This window comes from Tachysurus vachellii, chromosome 16 (assembly GCF_030014155.1).
Source record: "Tachysurus vachellii isolate PV-2020 chromosome 16, HZAU_Pvac_v1, whole genome shotgun sequence".
Classification (NCBI taxonomy): domain Eukaryota; kingdom Metazoa; phylum Chordata; class Actinopteri; order Siluriformes; family Bagridae; genus Tachysurus; species Tachysurus vachellii.
Window position 1 is genome coordinate 7,915,683 of NC_083475.1, and position 18,329 is coordinate 7,934,011.

The following is an 18,329-nucleotide window of genomic DNA, read 5'->3' on the forward strand; positions in this document are numbered from 1 at the left end:
TAATCACAATAATAATAATAATAATAATGAGTGATGATAATAATAATAATAATAATAATAATAATAATAATAATAATAATAATAATAGTTGTAGAAGTAAGAAAAAAAGAAAAAAGAAGAAAACTTTTCACTCTTTTTTTGTATTTGTTTGTTTTTACGTTCGGACAGAGTTCCATTAGAACAAGATGACGTAATGTTCTATAAGTTCAGACCATCAGACCATCGATAGTTAGAAACAGAGCAACACAGTGAACAGCAATTAGCAGCGATTTTACAACAATTAGCAGCAATTATCAGTGTCTTTGTTTCATTGGCAGCATTTTAGCAGCACTTTAGTAACGTTTAGACATTTTACACTCATTTACAGTAGCAGATTTCACCAATGGCTGCACTGTATGTTGGAGATCTGCACCCTGAAGTGACAGAAGTGATGATTTTTGAGAGATTCAGACCTGCAGGACCCATTAAATCTGTCCACATCTGCAGGGACAGGAAGAGCGGCTACTCACTCGGCTATGCCTATGTCAACTTCTGCTATAAACACGACGGTAATACAAACAAGAGTGAAGACACGACAACGCTGTTCTCTACACTGTTTCTGCACTTTCTAGTTGTCTTAAGGCTACAGGGGGCATTTATTTAGTCTTTAACTGCTTTATTACATAAATACACTCATGTATGGTGCATTAAACAGTACAAAAACATATGAAAAGATAAAATTATTTTTGTCTTAGAATAAAATGCTACAATACATTTGTCATACTGTTTACTAAGAGTGCCAATAATTCTGAAATTGACTGTGTATATACCTATTATACATAGATACCTATTATATTGATTGTTTAAACTGAAATGAATGACTTATTTTGGTTCCCTCAGCTGAGCGAGCGCTGGAAATGTTCAACTTTGAACTTCTTCTGGAGAGACCCATGCGTGTGATGTGGTCTCGCTTTGAACGGACGCTGAACTGGACCAACGGGAGCAACATCATCATCAAGAACTTGGACAAGTCCATTCAGAGCGTTGACCTGTTTGACACCTTCTCAGTGTTTGGGAAGATCGTGTCATGCAAGGTACAGGCTTTGATCTGTTCTGATCTAAATAGCTGAATATCTGTGTATCATGATTAACGTGTGTGTATTAGCTCAGATTGATTAAAACTGTGTTGACATGCTGTGTTTCTGCTGAAGGTTGTGGAATCAAAGGGATACGGCTATGTCCAATATGAGTCACAGGAGGCAGCTGCGTCGGCCATCAAGCGGCTCAACGGGATGCTGCTGAACAACCAATACGTGTAAGTCACGTGTAAATTAGTGTATTTTTACCATTGAAAGTTCAAATGTCAGGGTTTTTTATATTGTGCTTTAACTAATTACATTTGATATTTATCGTACTCCTTGTTTATTGAAACAGAACTCCTTGTTTATTGTTCTGTTTGGTCTAATGAGGGTATTTCAGTCTACATCAGGCTGTAATTCTGCTGGTGAAGACATAATATCTAAGTGCAGGGTTCAGATAAAGACTCTAACAGCAGTATCTCTGTTCTCTTAAAGCACCATTGAGTATTTTAAGTACCGTGATGAGCGCAAACCTGAGGCTCGCCCCCAACACCAGGACAATAACCTGTTCATCAAAAACCTCGATTACACCATCAATGACGAGTGTTTGCGTACGGTGTTCGCAGAGTTTGGGACCATCATTAGTGCAAAGGTAACTTACATCTAATAATCTCTCCATTTTATTCCCAATAATCTGTATCTACTTCCCCTTACTGACACTAGAGAGAGAAAAACTTCATCTCAGCTTATTGTTCCTCATGATCCTACAGGTGATGATGGAGAATGGACTGTCCAAAGGATTCGGCTTCGTGAGCTTCACTTCATCGCAGGAAGCCACGACTGCCCAGAAAGCACTGAACGGCAAGATGTGGGGCAAAAAGCAGGTGTATGTGGGAGTGGCCCTGCGAAAAGAAGAACGCCAGTCACAGCTTGAACATGAAAAGGCTCAGAAAATGTTGACAGGACATCCTTCTGAGGACATCGTCCCAGGCTTTGAGACAGCTCCCCTTGTGGACACCGTCCAAGGCTTTGAGACTGCTCCTTCTGAGGACTCCGTCCCAGTCTTTGAGACAGCTCCCCCTGAGGACATCGTCCCAGACTTTAAAACAGCTCCAGCTATAGAAAGAGATCCAGCTGAAGCTCCAGCTGCTGCACTGTCAGACACTGTTAAAGCCAAAGCTGCAGATGAGGAGTCGTCTACATCTGTGGCTAATGTGGATGATGTGCAGCTGGACGACAGCACAAAAGTAAGAACAAACCACACACACACACACACACACACACACACACACACACACACACACACACACACACACACACACAATAATATTCTGCATGCTTATTATTATAATATAGTGTATGATAGATTATAACATTTATAATATCTAAATGTGTGATTCTAGTATAATAATAATAATAATAATAATAATAATAATAATAATTTATGTTCCCAGGATGCACCCACATCTACACCAAGTGGGAAACGCTTGACCATCCATATGCTGGAGTCTGCAGCACTAGACGATCAGATACAGATGGCCTGTGAGTTTCACACACACACTTACACACAAACACACACACATACCTCTGTCTCGTATACACTTCTGCTCAGCAGCTCAGCCTTTTAATCCATGTTTTTCTGCCTTCATCTCCTTTTTGCTTTGGTTACTCAGTATTAACACATAGAAAGAGTCTGAGCCCCGCCCCTTTTCCATGATTGGATGGCCATTTCTATTCTCTCTCACACACCTCACACACTTTCTCTCTCTCTTTCTCTCTGCAGATGACTACATGCTTCCTCTGGTCGAGAAAATCCACCCCTCTCTGGCCAGTAAGATCACATGGATGCTAATAGAGTGAGAGAACAACTTTGAAATCATGAATATGATTAGTGTTCCTGAGCTCCTGCGTGCCAGGGTGAGCACACACACACACACACACACACACACACACACACACACACACACACACACACACACACACACACACACACACACACGCATATACAGTATCTGATGCGTAAATATCTTTGACATGATAGATTAGCTTTGCCCATTTAAAGACCAATCCCCACCCATTTGTCCCTCGTTTTTTACTTCTGTGTGTGTGTGTTTTTGTAGGTACATGAAATGGACTCCCTACTGAAGGCACGAGAATCTGGTCACAAGCCGGTGAGAATCTTTAATCATAATTGGACATGTTCTGATATTGATTCACAGGGTTACACAGGGATTTAAATAAAACTCAAAAGTCATTTCTGACTTCTGCATTTCTCTTTCAGGAAACCCTGAAGATGATGTACAGACACAAGACCAGCAGAAACAGGAAGAAGAAAAATAATAAGAATAAGTGAACTATCTAATAAATAATGATTATAAATATTCTACCATTTGAATAAAAAAGAAATTTATTAATTAAATTCTGTGTTTATTTTTTTTTACGAGCCAAAAGTGTTCAAATCTCATTATTTAATTATCTAAAAAGTTAGAATCTTAGAAGGAAATAAATATTAGGAAGGAACCGTAATTCATATTTTCCTGAAGACAACAACACACAAATGGCCTGCAGTGATAAGAAGATAAGAAGTTAGATAAAGAACGAAGGTTCCGCTGTTGCAGGGATTTTAGTGTTAACTTCTCTTCATCCAATACAGTCTCACTGGCAATGTCTTCAAAACCTGAGAGCCCTGTGTTTGTCGTTGACAAAATTAGATGAAGTGAGTGTGTCTGTTACAGCTTCACTGGTGGTGGTAAGCACATACACAGGTGTGTTTTTGTGTGTGTGTGTGTGTGTGTGTGTGTGTGTGCGTGCGTGTGATATTTGATAGTTGGAGTTTGAATCATGAACATAGATTTGTCTGTTATATGACTTCATAACTGTTATAGATCAATACATACAAACTCCCTGGACGTTAACCAGTTACTCATTAACCAGGATCTTATTGACTATCACTATCAGGCTCTGTTATAAACACAGTGTACGCAATTTTCTTTCATCAGCAACATGAAATATTCTGATGTCATGATGGTTGTTGATCAAGGCACAGAAATTAATAGCAGTGTCCATGAGTTTGTGTTCTGTAGAGTCTGTATTATTGAGTGAATGTCTGGAACTCTAATGTTAACCTTAAATCCACAGCTCATACATATTTATAATACCATCCTTAATCCTGTCTCCTATAAAACCAGACTGAAAACAATATAATTCACTCTTTGGAGTTTCTCATGTGGGTTTTGAGATTAACTGAAGGCAATAAGGTGGTGACATTTTGCAGAAGTGTAATGAGCAGCTCACTGCAGTCCAGATCAAGCAGTTTGTGTTGGGAACAGCATGATGATGTTGTGCTCTGAGTAGAGGTCATGGCTGAACTGGTACTTGTTTCTGTTCAGGAGAATCAGGTACAGTTTGCACAGGTGAAGGTTGTTACATCCTTCACAGTATTTAATCCTGATTACCATCGATTACCAAACGCCTGAATGTCCTGTAATGAATCCTTAAAGGTAAATGTGGCGGTTTGGCAATACTGAGAACATTGTAATGATATCATAGTTTTTATTGTTATTAATAAATCACCTGATCACTTTATGTGGTAAATGTAGTGCATGAGAACACTTTCAGTCCAAATTCGAGCCTGTACTCAGCATCTTTATTGCAGTTTTTTCTCTTTATTGCAGTTACGTTCCACCACTTCATCCTTCACTCTGTTCTTTTATCTGTTGTGATGTGTTCCTTATAAACAGCTTTTTATTATTCTGATGTAACGTGACCCTGGGTTTGAGAAATTAAACTATACCAGGTTACGTATGTAACCCAATGCCCTGAGAAGGGAACGAGACGCTGCGTCATGGCTGACACAATGGGAACGCTTCTTAGAGGAAGTCGTGTCTGAAGATCTGTGTGAACTCAGGTGTTGTGCATGATTGTGAGCAGGGAAGTGTGTGTGTGTGTGTGTGTGCTGCCCAAGTGGCCATGTTTGAAGGCTGTGGTGTTTGCTGGGAATTGGCGTTCATGGCTGATGTGACCTCCTTCCTCTTCTTCTTCTTCTTCTTCTTACCCTTTCCACATGGACTGCTGTATCAAGCAAATCTAAATTATTATTTCATTCTGAAACATTAATATAAGAATATTAAAATGTAGGCTTTGGCTGTTTGATGTTTTTTTTGTTTCTTTCACCTTATCCAAACCAGTTAAAACTACTATGTTACTGCCTTGTTGATGTAATATACAAGGACAGAGGGAGTATAGTATCTGTTCCACCCAGAGAGACAGCGTATCTCTGTGCCACAGATAACTGCTACAAGGTTGGGATTTGATTTTTTTTTCTGTGCACCACTGGAGCTCGTAAAAGGCTATTTAACTCTTTGTAAAACTACTTAAAACTGCCAGGAAAAAATCATCTGAGAATTTTATTTGTTCATTCCCTTTAATTGTCCATGAGCGGTGTCTATTTGTGTGTGAGGATGCAGTTCCTTTACAATTCAACGGATGTTATTGAATGAAAAGTTCTTGCAAAGTGACCATACACAAATAAAGAAACCAAACAATTGTCATGGATGCAGAGACAAGAATGCATGAATTTTTATTTAAGTGTCAAAACAACTTGTCTGGCTTATAACAGAGAGCTTGATAAGAGGCTGTTCGTGTCTTTTTTACACTGCATTTGAAAGACGTAGTTTACAGTAGGATGAATTACGCAGCCGTTAATCAATGTTTGTTTACGATGAAACAAAAACGACTTCTATCAAATATTAATTTAATGATTTATTCGTTAATGAACACGACTGAAGCTATAAAACCTCCATTATAAAGCATGCAATTAAATTAAATCACTGCAGCTTACACTTTTGTTTCTGCTCGCTTCGAGCGTCTAAGATTTTCGTCTGCTGCGATGCTTGTTGAGGGTTTGTGCTTTTTGATGGATTTTGTATACTGGAGAGAGCAGAAGGCTGCCTTTCATTAAAGGAAACTGAAGAACTTGACAAGGAGCCATCAGAGCAATACTGCTTATTAGATGAAGAGGAACTGGGTGTGTTAATCGTTAAGATTTTGGTTTTTTTTGCTGTATGACTGCCGGCAGAAGAAGCGTTGGTGCTTAGATTTCTAGCTGTAGAACTTGCTGTAGTGGATAAAAGCGGATGGGAAAAACCGGCCGCGACTCCCGTGCGAGCTGCAGGTGAATCGTGCTGTGGAGATCTCTGTTTGGTGACCGAGTCTGACCTAATATTATAGTGTATACTTTTATCTGTTACGCTAAGCTTAACTGAGCTCAACAACTGATTATTTGAATGCGAAGGAACCGGAAACGTCTCCAGTGTAATCAAGTTTTCAGCTGAACTAGTGATGTATTCCTTCTGAGGTGATCGTGTTCTAAGCTCACTTGCTGTCTGGTTCACGTCAAAGATGTCAGAGAACATGTCAAGCGACTGCTTTTGTGCTGAACTAGTTTTACTGGAGGTTTCGCTCTCCGTCTTTGAATAAGCATGAAAGATCTTGGCCTTGTCTGAAGAACAGAAGATTGGATCCAAAGTGTCCGTGCCTGACTTATCAAAATCTGGGGTTCTGAGAGTTGCAGAATTTTGTGAATCTTGCCGTGATCTCTGAGATGTTCTTTTAGTTTCTAAGTTAAAAGTCTCTCGTCCATAAGTAACATTCCCAGACAGAACACTGGAATCTGTCAGGCTAGGTCTAGCAGCAATAAGCAAATGATCTGAACTGAAGAAATCTGTGTTTGTATCAGATGCATGCAAGCCCTGATCTGACTCTTTTAGCAACCTGCTGAGGGAAGTTAAACGCCGTGGTGGCTTTGATTGAATTGATAGCTCACTTTCCGGAGATGTGAGGATTACATCTAGGGTGTCTATCAGAATCATTCCGTCATCATTTTTACAATCTGAACACACATCTTCGCCTGGATTTAGTGGTGAATCCAGGGCACTGGGGATACCTGCAGCGGCTAACATCTCTCCTGTGCTAGCTGAACCTGACCTGATGCTTCTTGCATTGTGAGATGAGCTTTCTATCTTTATGCGTTCTATCAGAATCATCTCATCATCCCTCTGAGGATCTGAAGACACATCTTTAACCGGATTTAGTGGTGAATCCAGGGCACTGGGTATGCCCGCAGCGGCTAACATCATTCCTGTGCTAGCTGAATCAGAGGTGGTGATGTGCGCCTTATCAGATGAGCTTGTGCTAGTTTCACTTTCTGCTGTTTTGCTCATATCAAAGACAGAATCGAAAAGAACATTGATATCTTTAGGGAAGCTGGATTTCTCATATGTAATCAGGAATTCTGGGTAAACCTGAGAGCGATCAAACACTACATAAATGGTGGGATTGCGTACGTCATTTACACAGCTGTCATAAAGATTTCCTGCTGCATCTTTAGCTGGAGGCCTGCGGTAATGCGACACACCTTTAGTGTACTGTCCAACCAGCACTCTGCATGCAAACATGCATCTTTCTCCACAGTGGTCCGTGTAATCATTGGAATACTTCGCATCCTTGGCAAAGTAACTTCCTGAAACAGATCAAATAAACAAAATTAGAATGTGATCACATTTGCCGGAGCGAAGTACGATCTGATCCAAATCTAATTCCCAGGCTGTATATCAGTGTCTATATCAGCTTTTTTTGTGGACACTGGAAAACCAAAAGTAAAAAGAAAAAAAATAAAATGACATAAATGTACACCTTTAGAGTTAATTTCCCTTTACCTGGCATTTGGTTTCATGTGAAAAGACAAAGTAACCTGGCATTAAACTTCTTAAATAATCTGCACTAGTTCTAGTTCCAGGGGGGCACGGTGGCTTAGTGGTTAGCACGTTCACCTCACACCTCCAGGGTTGGGGGTTCGATTCCCGCCTCCGCCTTGTGTGTGTGGAGTTTGCATGTTCTCCCCGTGCCTCGGGGGTTTCCTCCGGGTACTCCGGTTTCCTCCCCCGGTCCAAAGACATGCATGGTAGGTTGATTGGCATCTCTGGAAAATTGTCCGTAATGTGTGATTGTGTGAGTGAATGAGTGTGTGTGTGCCCTGCGATGGGTTGGCACCCCGTCCAGGGTGTATCCTGCCTTGATGCCCGATGACGCCTGAGATAGGCACAGGCTCCCCGTGACCCGAGGTAGTTCGGATAAGCGGTAGAAGATGAATGAGTGAGAGAGTTCTAGTTCCAATTCAATTCAATTTGTATCATGCTTTTAATAATGAATACGATGTTACGATGTACGTGATAAGTTAAAATTGTTGAGAAAAATCTCCCTGAATTGATATGAGGAAGAAACCTTTGTCTAATGATCACTACTATTACTATATGATCAAATATATCGTCGCTGTCAGACGGAATCCTCGTATCTCCAAAACCGTTATTTTTCAGGAAATTAAAAAACGCCGTACCTTATCTGCAGTACACAGGGTTTAGTCCGCGTTGCAGTGGATTGTCTTGCGCTAAATTCCTGTCCTCAGACGAGCACCAGAACTAGCGGGGGTCAAGATTTTTTTTTCTTTGAGCCCAGTGTTTTGAAGACATTTACCTCAGAAGACGTGTTGATTCGTTGCGACTCTTCTTGAGGAGAAATATGCCGTGAAGCTCTCCCACGGAGTGAGGAAGAGGTGGACAGTTGAAGTGTCCAATGGAGTTATGAGATTTGCGCTCAAGCTATTTTCAAGACTTTAGATTGGTTAATAACTTGTAAAAATAACAGACCCACGTGGGGACTGACCAATAGCATCGATATGTGAAAAAATATGAAATTGACCAAATTTGGACATACGAGGTTTCCGCCCGACAGCGACGATATGTTCTAGATATAACACGAAGCCTATCTTGTTAAAGTATGGTAGCCGGGATGTGGTAGTTTAGTGGTTAAAGTGTTGGAATAATGATTTGAAGGTTGTGAGTTTGAATCCCAGGTCCACCAAGCTGCAACAGCTGGGCCCCTGTGCAAGGCCCTTAACCCTCAATTGCTACTGTTTTCTAAGTGTCCCCATCCACAGTAACCTCAGGTATCTCCAGGTTGTTCATGTGTCTCCTCCTGAGCAGCAGGGAGCAAGTGATGAGACACCAAAGCAGGTAGAACATTAGAATGGATCACATGTATGTTTGGGTTTCTTGGTAGCACTTTTTTTTTTTCCAGATTCTTCCCAAATGTACTGTTTGTCTTTTTACATGAAGTCACCTGACAGGTAAAATAAGTTTAAAAAAATACTAAAGATCCTAAAAAAGAACAGAATAGCATCTTTTTCCAAGAACCTATAGTAAAATTCAACATTATGTTATGTTCCTGACTAACAGTCAGGTCACGGGTTTGTTATGGCGTCATGCTGTAACCGAGGGTCAGGTGGAGAAGCCAGAGAATTAGCTTTCTAACCTTGTCCGTACACTGTCGCGTTGACTCCAGACACCCTCATGTCAAAGTTCTGGCGACATATAGCATCGATGTTCTTGGTGTTGGTGCCGTGGAATAACAGACGCTCTGCCTCACCGTATTTCTTGTCGCTGTTTGCTTTTTTCATTCGCTCTTTTTTCCTGGGAGAACAGGAATGACGTCGGAGACAAGTTAAACAGATTCAGTGATTGCTGTGGTATCATTTAAGCTGTGCCTCAATTTTGTATTTTATCTATATTTGTTATATATTTATTCATCTCTCCATTTTGAGGCACATACAGCTTAAATAATGTCAGCAGATGCAGTGATAATGAACCATGAGATATGTGTAAAATTATTTTCTTTATAAATAATGTCACATTGCTTCAGAAAGGAAGTATCTTTGTTACAGTGTTCCATAGTTTAAGCTGTTCTCATATGAACCGATATATAAGGTAGCCTTTGCCTTTTATACTCATACACTTTTCCTATTTTATATAATTGTCATTTTATAAAATACTTTGAACTGCTTTTCGTATGAAAGTTGCTACATAAATATATCACATTGTACTGTATAAAGAGATATTCGGTGTTGTAATGTAACGGAGTACAAATACTTCGTTACTGTACTTAAGTAGAAATGTCACGTATCTGTACTTTACTTCGCTATTTAAATTTATGTCAACTTTCACTTTTACTCCACTAAATTTCCTAGATAAAATTTTTCACTCCGTTATATTTCCACTAGGGGGCACGGTGGCTTAGTGGTTAGCACGTTCGCCTCACACCTCCAGGGCTGGGGGTTCGATTCCCTCCTCCGCCTTGTGTGTGTGGAGTTTGCATGTTCTCCCCGTGCCTCGGGGGTTTCCTCCGTGTACTCCGGTTTCCTCCCCCGGTCCAAAGACATGCATGGTAGGTTGATTGGCATCTCTGGAAAATTGTCCGTAGTGTGTGATTGTGTGAGTGAATGAGAGTGTGTGTGTGTGTGCCCTGCGATGGGTTGGCACTCCGTCCAGGGTGTATCCTGCCTTGATGCCTGATGACGCCTGAGATAGGCACAGGCTCCCCGTGACCCGAGGTAGTTCGGATAAGCGGTAGAAGATGAATGAATGAATGAATATTTCCACTAAGCATCTTCGTTACTCGTTACTACAAAATAAAATCAGAAGAAATGTGTGTGACTGCAATAATGGAGGTTTGGTGAATCACTGCTCCTAGATTGCATTACGCCCCGAACGCTCTACGGAGAAGCACAGGGACGCGCAGCGTCCACACGCAGTCAGAGCTGGAGGCGTTTATCTATAACGTTAATCGGCGGAAAGACGCAAAGACGGCAACCAAAAGCAGTGAAACTTCACTATTCTTATTACCAGAGTTGTAGCACAAACAAAATATTAATGCAAACAATCCATTCAATATTAAATAAAAAATAACATTTATTGATTTGGTCTTTGTCTTGTGAATATTTGTTTATTAATGACTGCATTCATTGGTCACACTGTTTGTAGAGAATGCACACGTACATGAACTGATCTGATACAAGACTGACATCATTACATCATGCATAAAATTTTGGTGTCCACTTTTGCCATTTAATAATCCCATAACTTTTGGCTTACTATGTAGTCATATAATATATAATATAAAACTCTTCTTGTTTTAAATTCTCACTGAGGGATAAAAACCCCTAAAGATGAAACCCTAGAACCGTCCCTGCTCTTATGCCTACTGAAAATCACTGAAATTTTACTTTTTACTTTTACTTCAAATACTTAAGTACATTAAATATCAGAAACTTACTTTTGATACTTAAATACAGTAAATATCAGATACTTTAAGGCTTTTCTTTGATTTCTACCAAAGTCTTTTTCTAGTACGATACTTGTACATTTACTCGAGTATTGCTTTCTAGTACTTTACACAACACCGGAGATACTGTATTAGTCGGATGAAATATTTTGTAGAGATTATTTCAGCGGTACTTATGTTGCTATCTGTACCAAGTGGAATGTAGAATGTAGAAACAAACAACAGATTGAATTTTTACTCACGTCTGAAAATCCTCCCATAACTCCTTGTTCTGTACTCGTTCGACAGTGAGGATGTTAAAGTCTCTCATAGTCTTGTTGAAATGTTCTTGTACCCTGACAAAGTCCTTGTGAGACGAGTCAAGCAAGACTCGCTGTAATTTAAAAGGAGGGGAACGAATAGATCAAATACAGGCTTGAAAATAACAGAATGAATGAAAACTTTTACTGCGTATGAGATCGTACCTGATATCCAGATTCACATACTGCAGTTTTATCCCAGAAACCTGGGACACCTATATAAGAGTTTGGACCTCTTCTGCTTAAAAAGGAATCAAAAGAAACATCGACTCATAGAGGAATTTTAAAGTTTTCTTAATTATAAACTAAAGCAGTTAATATACATGTGATATATGTGATGTATTTCCTTGCCTGGGTCTAGCAATCCGGGCATCGAAGACAGAAACAAACCACGGCCGACGTCGAACCGGTCTCTCTGTGTTACTCATTTCATTCCTCTGCTTCATAGCTTTACAATATAGAGCACATTATTATACGTTATATCCACACACACACACTACAGAAGCTTTAATCACCTCCGTGAAGTTGGCACCCCATAAAAAGAAATAATCACCAAAAACTATGCGCTTTGTGCTACGTTTGTGCTGATTTGTGCCGCAAAAACGAACATTTGTGCTGGTTTGGTGTTTGAGCCAAACTTTCTACCCCACGTCGCCCAAATCGCTCAAAACCGGCTTAGTTCGTTTGTGCTCGATTTGTGCCCGTTTGTGCCGTTAAAACAAACACTGTATCTGTTTTTTTTCCTGAGATATAACCAAAATATTTTCGGGAACTGTGACGTCACTCTCCACCCCAGTTCGTCTAAATCACACAAATCTGGTGTCATTCGTTTGTGCTCGGTTTGTGCCGCAGTATGCATTTGCAGTGTATAAATAATTACGCTACCGATGTCTACTCATCTTAGACCAGCTATTTTATTCTGTTTGCTATTTTTAAGGAAGCAAATTAGATTAGAAATAAGATTCAATGTTTGTTTTAACGGCACAAATCGAGCACAAACGAACTAAGCCGGTTTTGAGCGATTTGGGCGACGTGGGGTGGAAAGTGACGTCACACGGTCAAAAAAAATGTTTAATATCTAAAACACCAAACCAGCACAAACGTTCGTTTTTGCGGCACAAATCAGCACAAACGTAGCACAAACGAATGCCATAGTTTTGGTGATTATTTCTTTTTATGGGGTGCCAACTTCACGGAGGTGCTTTAATCACATATTTTAATGATTTGAATGAAATGAACATACTTCTGAAATTCAGCTCGTAACACTGTTTACCAGCGGTGAATTTAACCAGGTCATGGCTGCTGTCCTCCAAGAAGTGGAGGTAGTTTTTCTCCAGCTCCTCACAGGTGATGGAGGACAGCCTATGCATCTCCTTCTGAAATTTCAATGACAAAAAAACAAAAACAAAACAGGATAGAAGGTTGTGTATGCTGTATATCACATACTGTAAGAAAATAAGATAATTGAGTCAGAGGGTGGGGGGCACGGTGGCTTAGTGGTTAGCATGTTCGCCTCACACCTCCAGGGTCGGGGTTCGATTCCCGCCTCCACCTTGTGTGTGTGGAGTTTGCATGTTCTCCCCGTGCCTCGGGGGTTTCCTCCGGGTACTCCGGTTTCCTCCCCCGGTCCAAAGACATGCATGGTAGGTTGATTGGCATCTCTGGAAAATTGTCCAGTGCAATTGTGTGATTGCGTGAGTGAATGAGAGTGTGTGTGTGTGTGTGTGTGTGTGTGTGCCCTGCGATGGGTTGGCACTCCGTCCAGGGTGTATCCTGCCTTGATGCCCGAGGTAATTCGGATAAGCGGTAGAAGATGAATGAATGAATGAGTCAGAGGGTTTTTTTGTGATTGTTGCAGCCAAAAATGCTTGACTTTTGTGGCAAACTACTTAAATCGGTGAAACAACAAACACAAGATTCTTCATTAGCAGTGATGACGCATCTGTAATGACTTTCTATGAGAGCTGTATTCATGTTCACATATGTGAATGAAAGAGAAGTGGTTGATGACGTGACGTGACGCGACGTGAGGTGGCGTGTCTCAGACCAAATTCTGAATATGATCTGCTGTAATTTTGAACAATTACACAACCACAAAATTGTACAAATCCTGGAGGAGCTGTCTGCTTAGCTCAAAATGAAGCTTTTATTTTCTATTTGAATCCAATTTCCTTGCCCTGCTACAGAAAAAGAGGAAGAAGAAGCTGTTCACTCACTATTGATCCATACTTGATCCATTTGTGATACTCGTTCTCCCAGTACCAGATCCACTTGGTGGTATGGGTGAAGGTGGGATCAATCACTGAAGACACCGTAGAGAGACGCCGGACCCTGTGCTCTCCCTGCTCCATTGTGTCAAAACACACAGGCTCAAGGCCAACACTACCAGGAAAGGCATGGAAACAAAGAGTGAGATTTTAATGTGTCGGGAGGCAGCGGTTTACAGTAGGTGAAAGAAATAGTGAGTTTAGGCATTTTGTTTTTTATTCACTAGACACTTAAAGCCAATTTAAATCAGCACTGCTTACACACCTGTGGATCTTGGCTGGATCGCAGTAGTCTCTTTCTATCACTTCGTTGTCAGGTAAGTCGATCCAAACCTCATCCACCTCCACCTCCCATTTATAAGGAAGGCCAAAATGGACACGCCAGCATTTTTCTGCTATAAAGACATAACCGAGCACCAGTTTGTGAATAGAGAGAGAAGACAGAGCAAAAAAGGAAGAAAGCTACTGAGCTGTGAGTGCATGAGAGCATGTGTGTGTGTGTGTGTTTAGTTAAGTGCTGAAAATTTGAAGAAGAAGAAGAAAAAAGAAAACTCTTTGGTTGAGTTTGTCCTCGTCTGCCTCCTGTGTCCTCATTTCCTCCCTCACCTACTCGTGGACATTAGATAAATAAACTACTTTATGCTGGAGGTTCAATGACACCGTGACAAGGAACTTTGTTCAAAACAGTGTGCACATGTTTGTAATAAGAATAAGCCACTTTATTTATCCCCACTCCTCATTAGACTGTGGAGATTTTTCCACTTTCCTGGTCTGAGGACATCAGCAACATAAGTGATAGATGCTGGATGTAGCCCACTCATGACAAAGCAATGCATGATCTTTCCAAGAAATTCAGTTCACAACAGTGTTGTGTTTGGGTGTCATTTGTGTGTTTCTCCTCCAACCCCACCAGTCACCCCAATCCCCAACCTGCCAAACTCTCTATGCTTCTATGTCCGAACTAGTCTTCATTTTCATTTACAACATTTGGCAGACACCCATATCATTTTATTAAGTGCCTTGCTCATGGACCCAGTGTTGAGTGGCAGCTCACAGACCTGGGATTCAAACTCACAACCTTCCAATCGTTAGTCAAAGAGTTAAAGGTGCGGTGCACAATGTTTGAAAGCCAATGTTGACATTTGAAATCACCAAAACAAAAACACCCCTAACCCAAATGGGTGTCACCCCTGTTTTGATAGCTCCGCCCCACACATACATACGTAACCCAGGCAACTATTATAGCGGAACCTGCTGGGGCAGATGGCCGAGGGGATATTTTTATCAATAAATGAACTCAATGATGGTAATACAAATGTGTTTTTGTAGTACTGTGTGTTGTACTGTGAAAGGTTTAGCTCCGTTTCACTCGGAAGACAAAGTTCAACACCTAGAACCTGAGGCACTCTCTCTGCTGCATATTGACAAGACACGCCCCTTTCTGCTTATTGGCTACATGTTTGTTTTGTTATTCGGCCCGACTCATTTTTCTGAAGCATTTTTCAAACATCCCAATAATATAATATATAATAATAAAATGTACCTCCGTATTTGCAGCATCCTCTGATAAATGACCGGCAAATCTCATTTACTGCTACAAATGTACAGAGAGAGAGAGAGCGAGAGAGAGAGAATTTTTTATGCAATTTGTGATCAACAGTTCAATGTGGTTATAGTGCAATTGTATATGAAAGCAAGACATCAACAGTGAGAACAGCATGTTAATGTTTACCTCTGTTACTATGTAAGGACTCGGGCACTTTGGCCCTGTTGCTGGGTTGCTGGGATTTAGGGTTCTCTCTGTTTCTGGCACCGTATTTATCCTGAGCATATCTGTGGTCCTTTAGTGTCAGAATATTCTGATAAATCTGCAGAAGGGATCCTATCAGGTGACTGGCTATTCCTCTGGCTCGCAGCGTTTCTGACGGATGAGGTTCGTGGAAATCATGGCATCGTTTGCACTCGTTGCCGTCACACAGTCCTCGAATGTACCTCTCGCAGACATGGAGACGCACACAGGCCTCCTTATCAGGACAGTTCCCAAAGTCACCACTGCCTTTGTTGTATGAGACACAGACCTGCAGTCAGAAAGGACAAGTGTAGTTCTGTGTTCAGTGAAGTCCTGGATGAATCTGGGGTGTTTAAAACACATGAAACGATCAAATGATCATGATGTAATAATGATTGCCTGAGCTAAGTATAAATAGTGTTGCAAATGTTAATAAATGAATGCTATAATCGAGTATTTCTTAATATATTGCGAACTAAACTTCATCTGTTATAATTTACAAAGTTGTTTCAATTATTAAACAACCTGTTTTACTCCATCTTATTGCCCGAGGAACATTTAGGAGTTTGTTATTTTAACCAGAACAAAACATAAAGGTGCAGAACCTACACCATCTCTTCTCCTCCCCCAAATAAAGCTACGTCCTCTACGTTGTGTCAGGGTACGAAATGATCTAAATTGCATTTGGCTGCATGACTCATGAGTGTGTATGGTTTACGTTGGGCAACAGGGAGCTGTCATTCTGTAGCAACAGCACACGCAGTTGATCTTTGTTCAGATCTTGTAAGCCGTGTTCACGTAAAGCTCTGGAATTGTGCTCCGTCCTCAGACTGTGGCCGTATTTACATCTTTGCCTGTAAAAGAAAAGTAGTGAAAAGAATGAAAGAATGCAATAGCTAATGGAATTGCTCTTCAGACTAGGAAATGACATGTAGCAGCTTTAGAAGTGTGTGTACGTGTGTGTGTGTGAGCGTGTGACTGTAATACACCCAGGGGTGTAAAAAGAGTGACAAACATGAAACATAGCTTGGCAAGATATGTTCACAGCACAAAAGATTAAAACTGGATTTTAATTAAAAAAGATTAAAACTTATACTTTGTATAATATGATGTGTTGTAATAATATATATATATATATATATATATATATATATATATATATATATATATATATATATATATATATATATATTATTACAACACATCATATTATACAAAGTATAAGTTTTAATCTTTTTTAATATATATATATACATACATACATACATATATACATATACATACATACACACATACATAAATACATATATATGTATGTGTATGTATGTACGTATGTATGTGTGTATATATATATATATATATATATATATATATATATATATATATATATATATAGATAGAGAGAGAGAGAGAGAGAGAGAGAGAGATAGATAGAGAGAGAGAGAGATAGAGAGAGAGAGAGATAATAGTATATGATAAGTATGATGTAATCTTGTAAATGAGTATGTACATTTGTATGTGTGTATAGATACACACACACACACACACACACACACACACACACACACACACACACACACACACACACATACATACATATATATATATATATGCATACAGAGAGAGAGAGAGAGAGAGAGAGAGAGAGAGAGAGAATTATATTTATTATATAGTTTAGCTATATATCACGTTATATATGATTTATCATGTTCTGAGCTTAAAGTAAAGATTGATCACATACAGATATTAAATCATCATGCCATGATATAGGATGCAGTTTAGAATGTAAAACTTACATGTTGCATTGTCCCAGAAGGCCAAATTTACATAGATGCAGGTCTGTACATCTCTCCTGGCACTCACTTGGTTTGCAGCGCCTAATTTTACTAGTGACCAGGATTTTTTTGCTCTTGTTTTGTTGTATAACAGTAAAAATATCCTTGTTGTTGATCACATTTTCTACATCATCCCCTCCCAGCTTCTCCAAAAGCTCTTCATACTCCACACACCCGAGACCATCGCAGATTACTTTAATAACGCTTGATTCGTCCACCATTCTGAAATCCACTTCCCAAACGTGTCCAAAATGTTGAAGCACCTGAATCTGAATCTCACAAGGCATTCACGAGAGAGTTGACTCTTCGATTCTCTGAGCCGATTCTTTGAGTCGATTCTTTGAGCTCTTCAGACTAGGAAATGACGTATTTTTTTAATTAAATATTATTAAACAGTACAAAACATCAAAACATTATATCAATACACATATGAAATACAAAGAAGAAAAAAATACGTAAACACAAATAAATAAATTGCCAGGGTAATAATACAACAACAATGCAATATAGGTTATGTAAACTGTCAAGATCATCTCTGAATACAGAAAAGATTTAGGTTCAGAACCAGTAAATTTTTGTTTATGTATGTGAAATTTAGCCAGTAGGAAGGGAATGACATGTAGCAGCTTTCGAAGTGTGTGTACGTGTGTGTGTGTGTGTGAGATTGTAATACACTCCAAAGTCGACTCTTCGATTCTTTGAGTCGACTCTGTCAGGTGAGTTTAAGATTATATAAGATTCCGACAAAAACACGTCAGCATAAAAATATAAACAAAAATAACTAATGTTTATTATTTTCAGGTAGTATTACGTCATATGACATAATATTAATTGTACTACATTCACTGTATACATCTCTGTATTCTCTGTATGAGGGAGCGAATTATTTATATTTTACATTTATCTAA

The 18,329-nt window shown here is 39.7% G+C and overlaps 2 protein-coding genes and 1 long non-coding RNA gene across 4 annotated transcripts; 2 read left to right on the top strand and 1 right to left on the bottom strand.

Annotated features, from left to right (window-relative positions):
• The first annotated feature begins 863 nt into the window (after positions 1-863).
• Positions 864-2,180, top strand: LOC132858755 (polyadenylate-binding protein 4-like). Its single transcript, XM_060889215.1, has 5 exons — positions 864-1,073; positions 1,191-1,294; positions 1,554-1,710; positions 1,829-2,119; positions 2,169-2,180. The coding sequence occupies exons 1-5, from the start codon at positions 897-899 to the stop codon at positions 2,178-2,180; spliced, it is 741 nt and encodes a 246-aa protein (XP_060745198.1). The 5' UTR covers positions 864-896.
• A 722-nt stretch (positions 2,181-2,902) lies between these two features.
• Positions 2,903-3,413, top strand: LOC132859245 (uncharacterized). The gene is made up of 3 exons (XR_009649721.1): positions 2,903-2,975; positions 3,179-3,229; positions 3,340-3,413. It is a non-coding gene; the product is annotated as an uncharacterized LOC132859245 (long non-coding RNA).
• A 2,189-nt stretch (positions 3,414-5,602) lies between these two features.
• Positions 5,603-17,733, bottom strand: LOC132859175 (protein mono-ADP-ribosyltransferase PARP12-like). Of its 2 annotated transcripts, none has more exons than XM_060889821.1 (12): positions 17,383-17,733; positions 16,305-16,440; positions 15,530-15,875; positions 15,341-15,391; positions 14,063-14,189; positions 13,747-13,912; positions 12,774-12,906; positions 11,882-11,978; positions 11,696-11,768; positions 11,474-11,604; positions 9,426-9,583; positions 5,603-7,578 (listed from the first exon to the last, which is right to left on the bottom strand). In XM_060889821.1, the coding sequence occupies exons 1-12, from the start codon at positions 17,706-17,708 to the stop codon at positions 5,885-5,887; spliced, it is 3,438 nt and encodes a 1,145-aa protein (XP_060745804.1). In that variant the 5' UTR covers positions 17,709-17,733; the 3' UTR covers positions 5,603-5,884. The 2 variants fall into 2 exon arrangements, with proteins under 2 accessions (XP_060745804.1, XP_060745803.1); XM_060889820.1 differs by having other exon boundaries at positions 14,063-14,192; positions 17,383-17,732.
• Between the last annotated feature and the right edge of the window lie 596 nt (positions 17,734-18,329).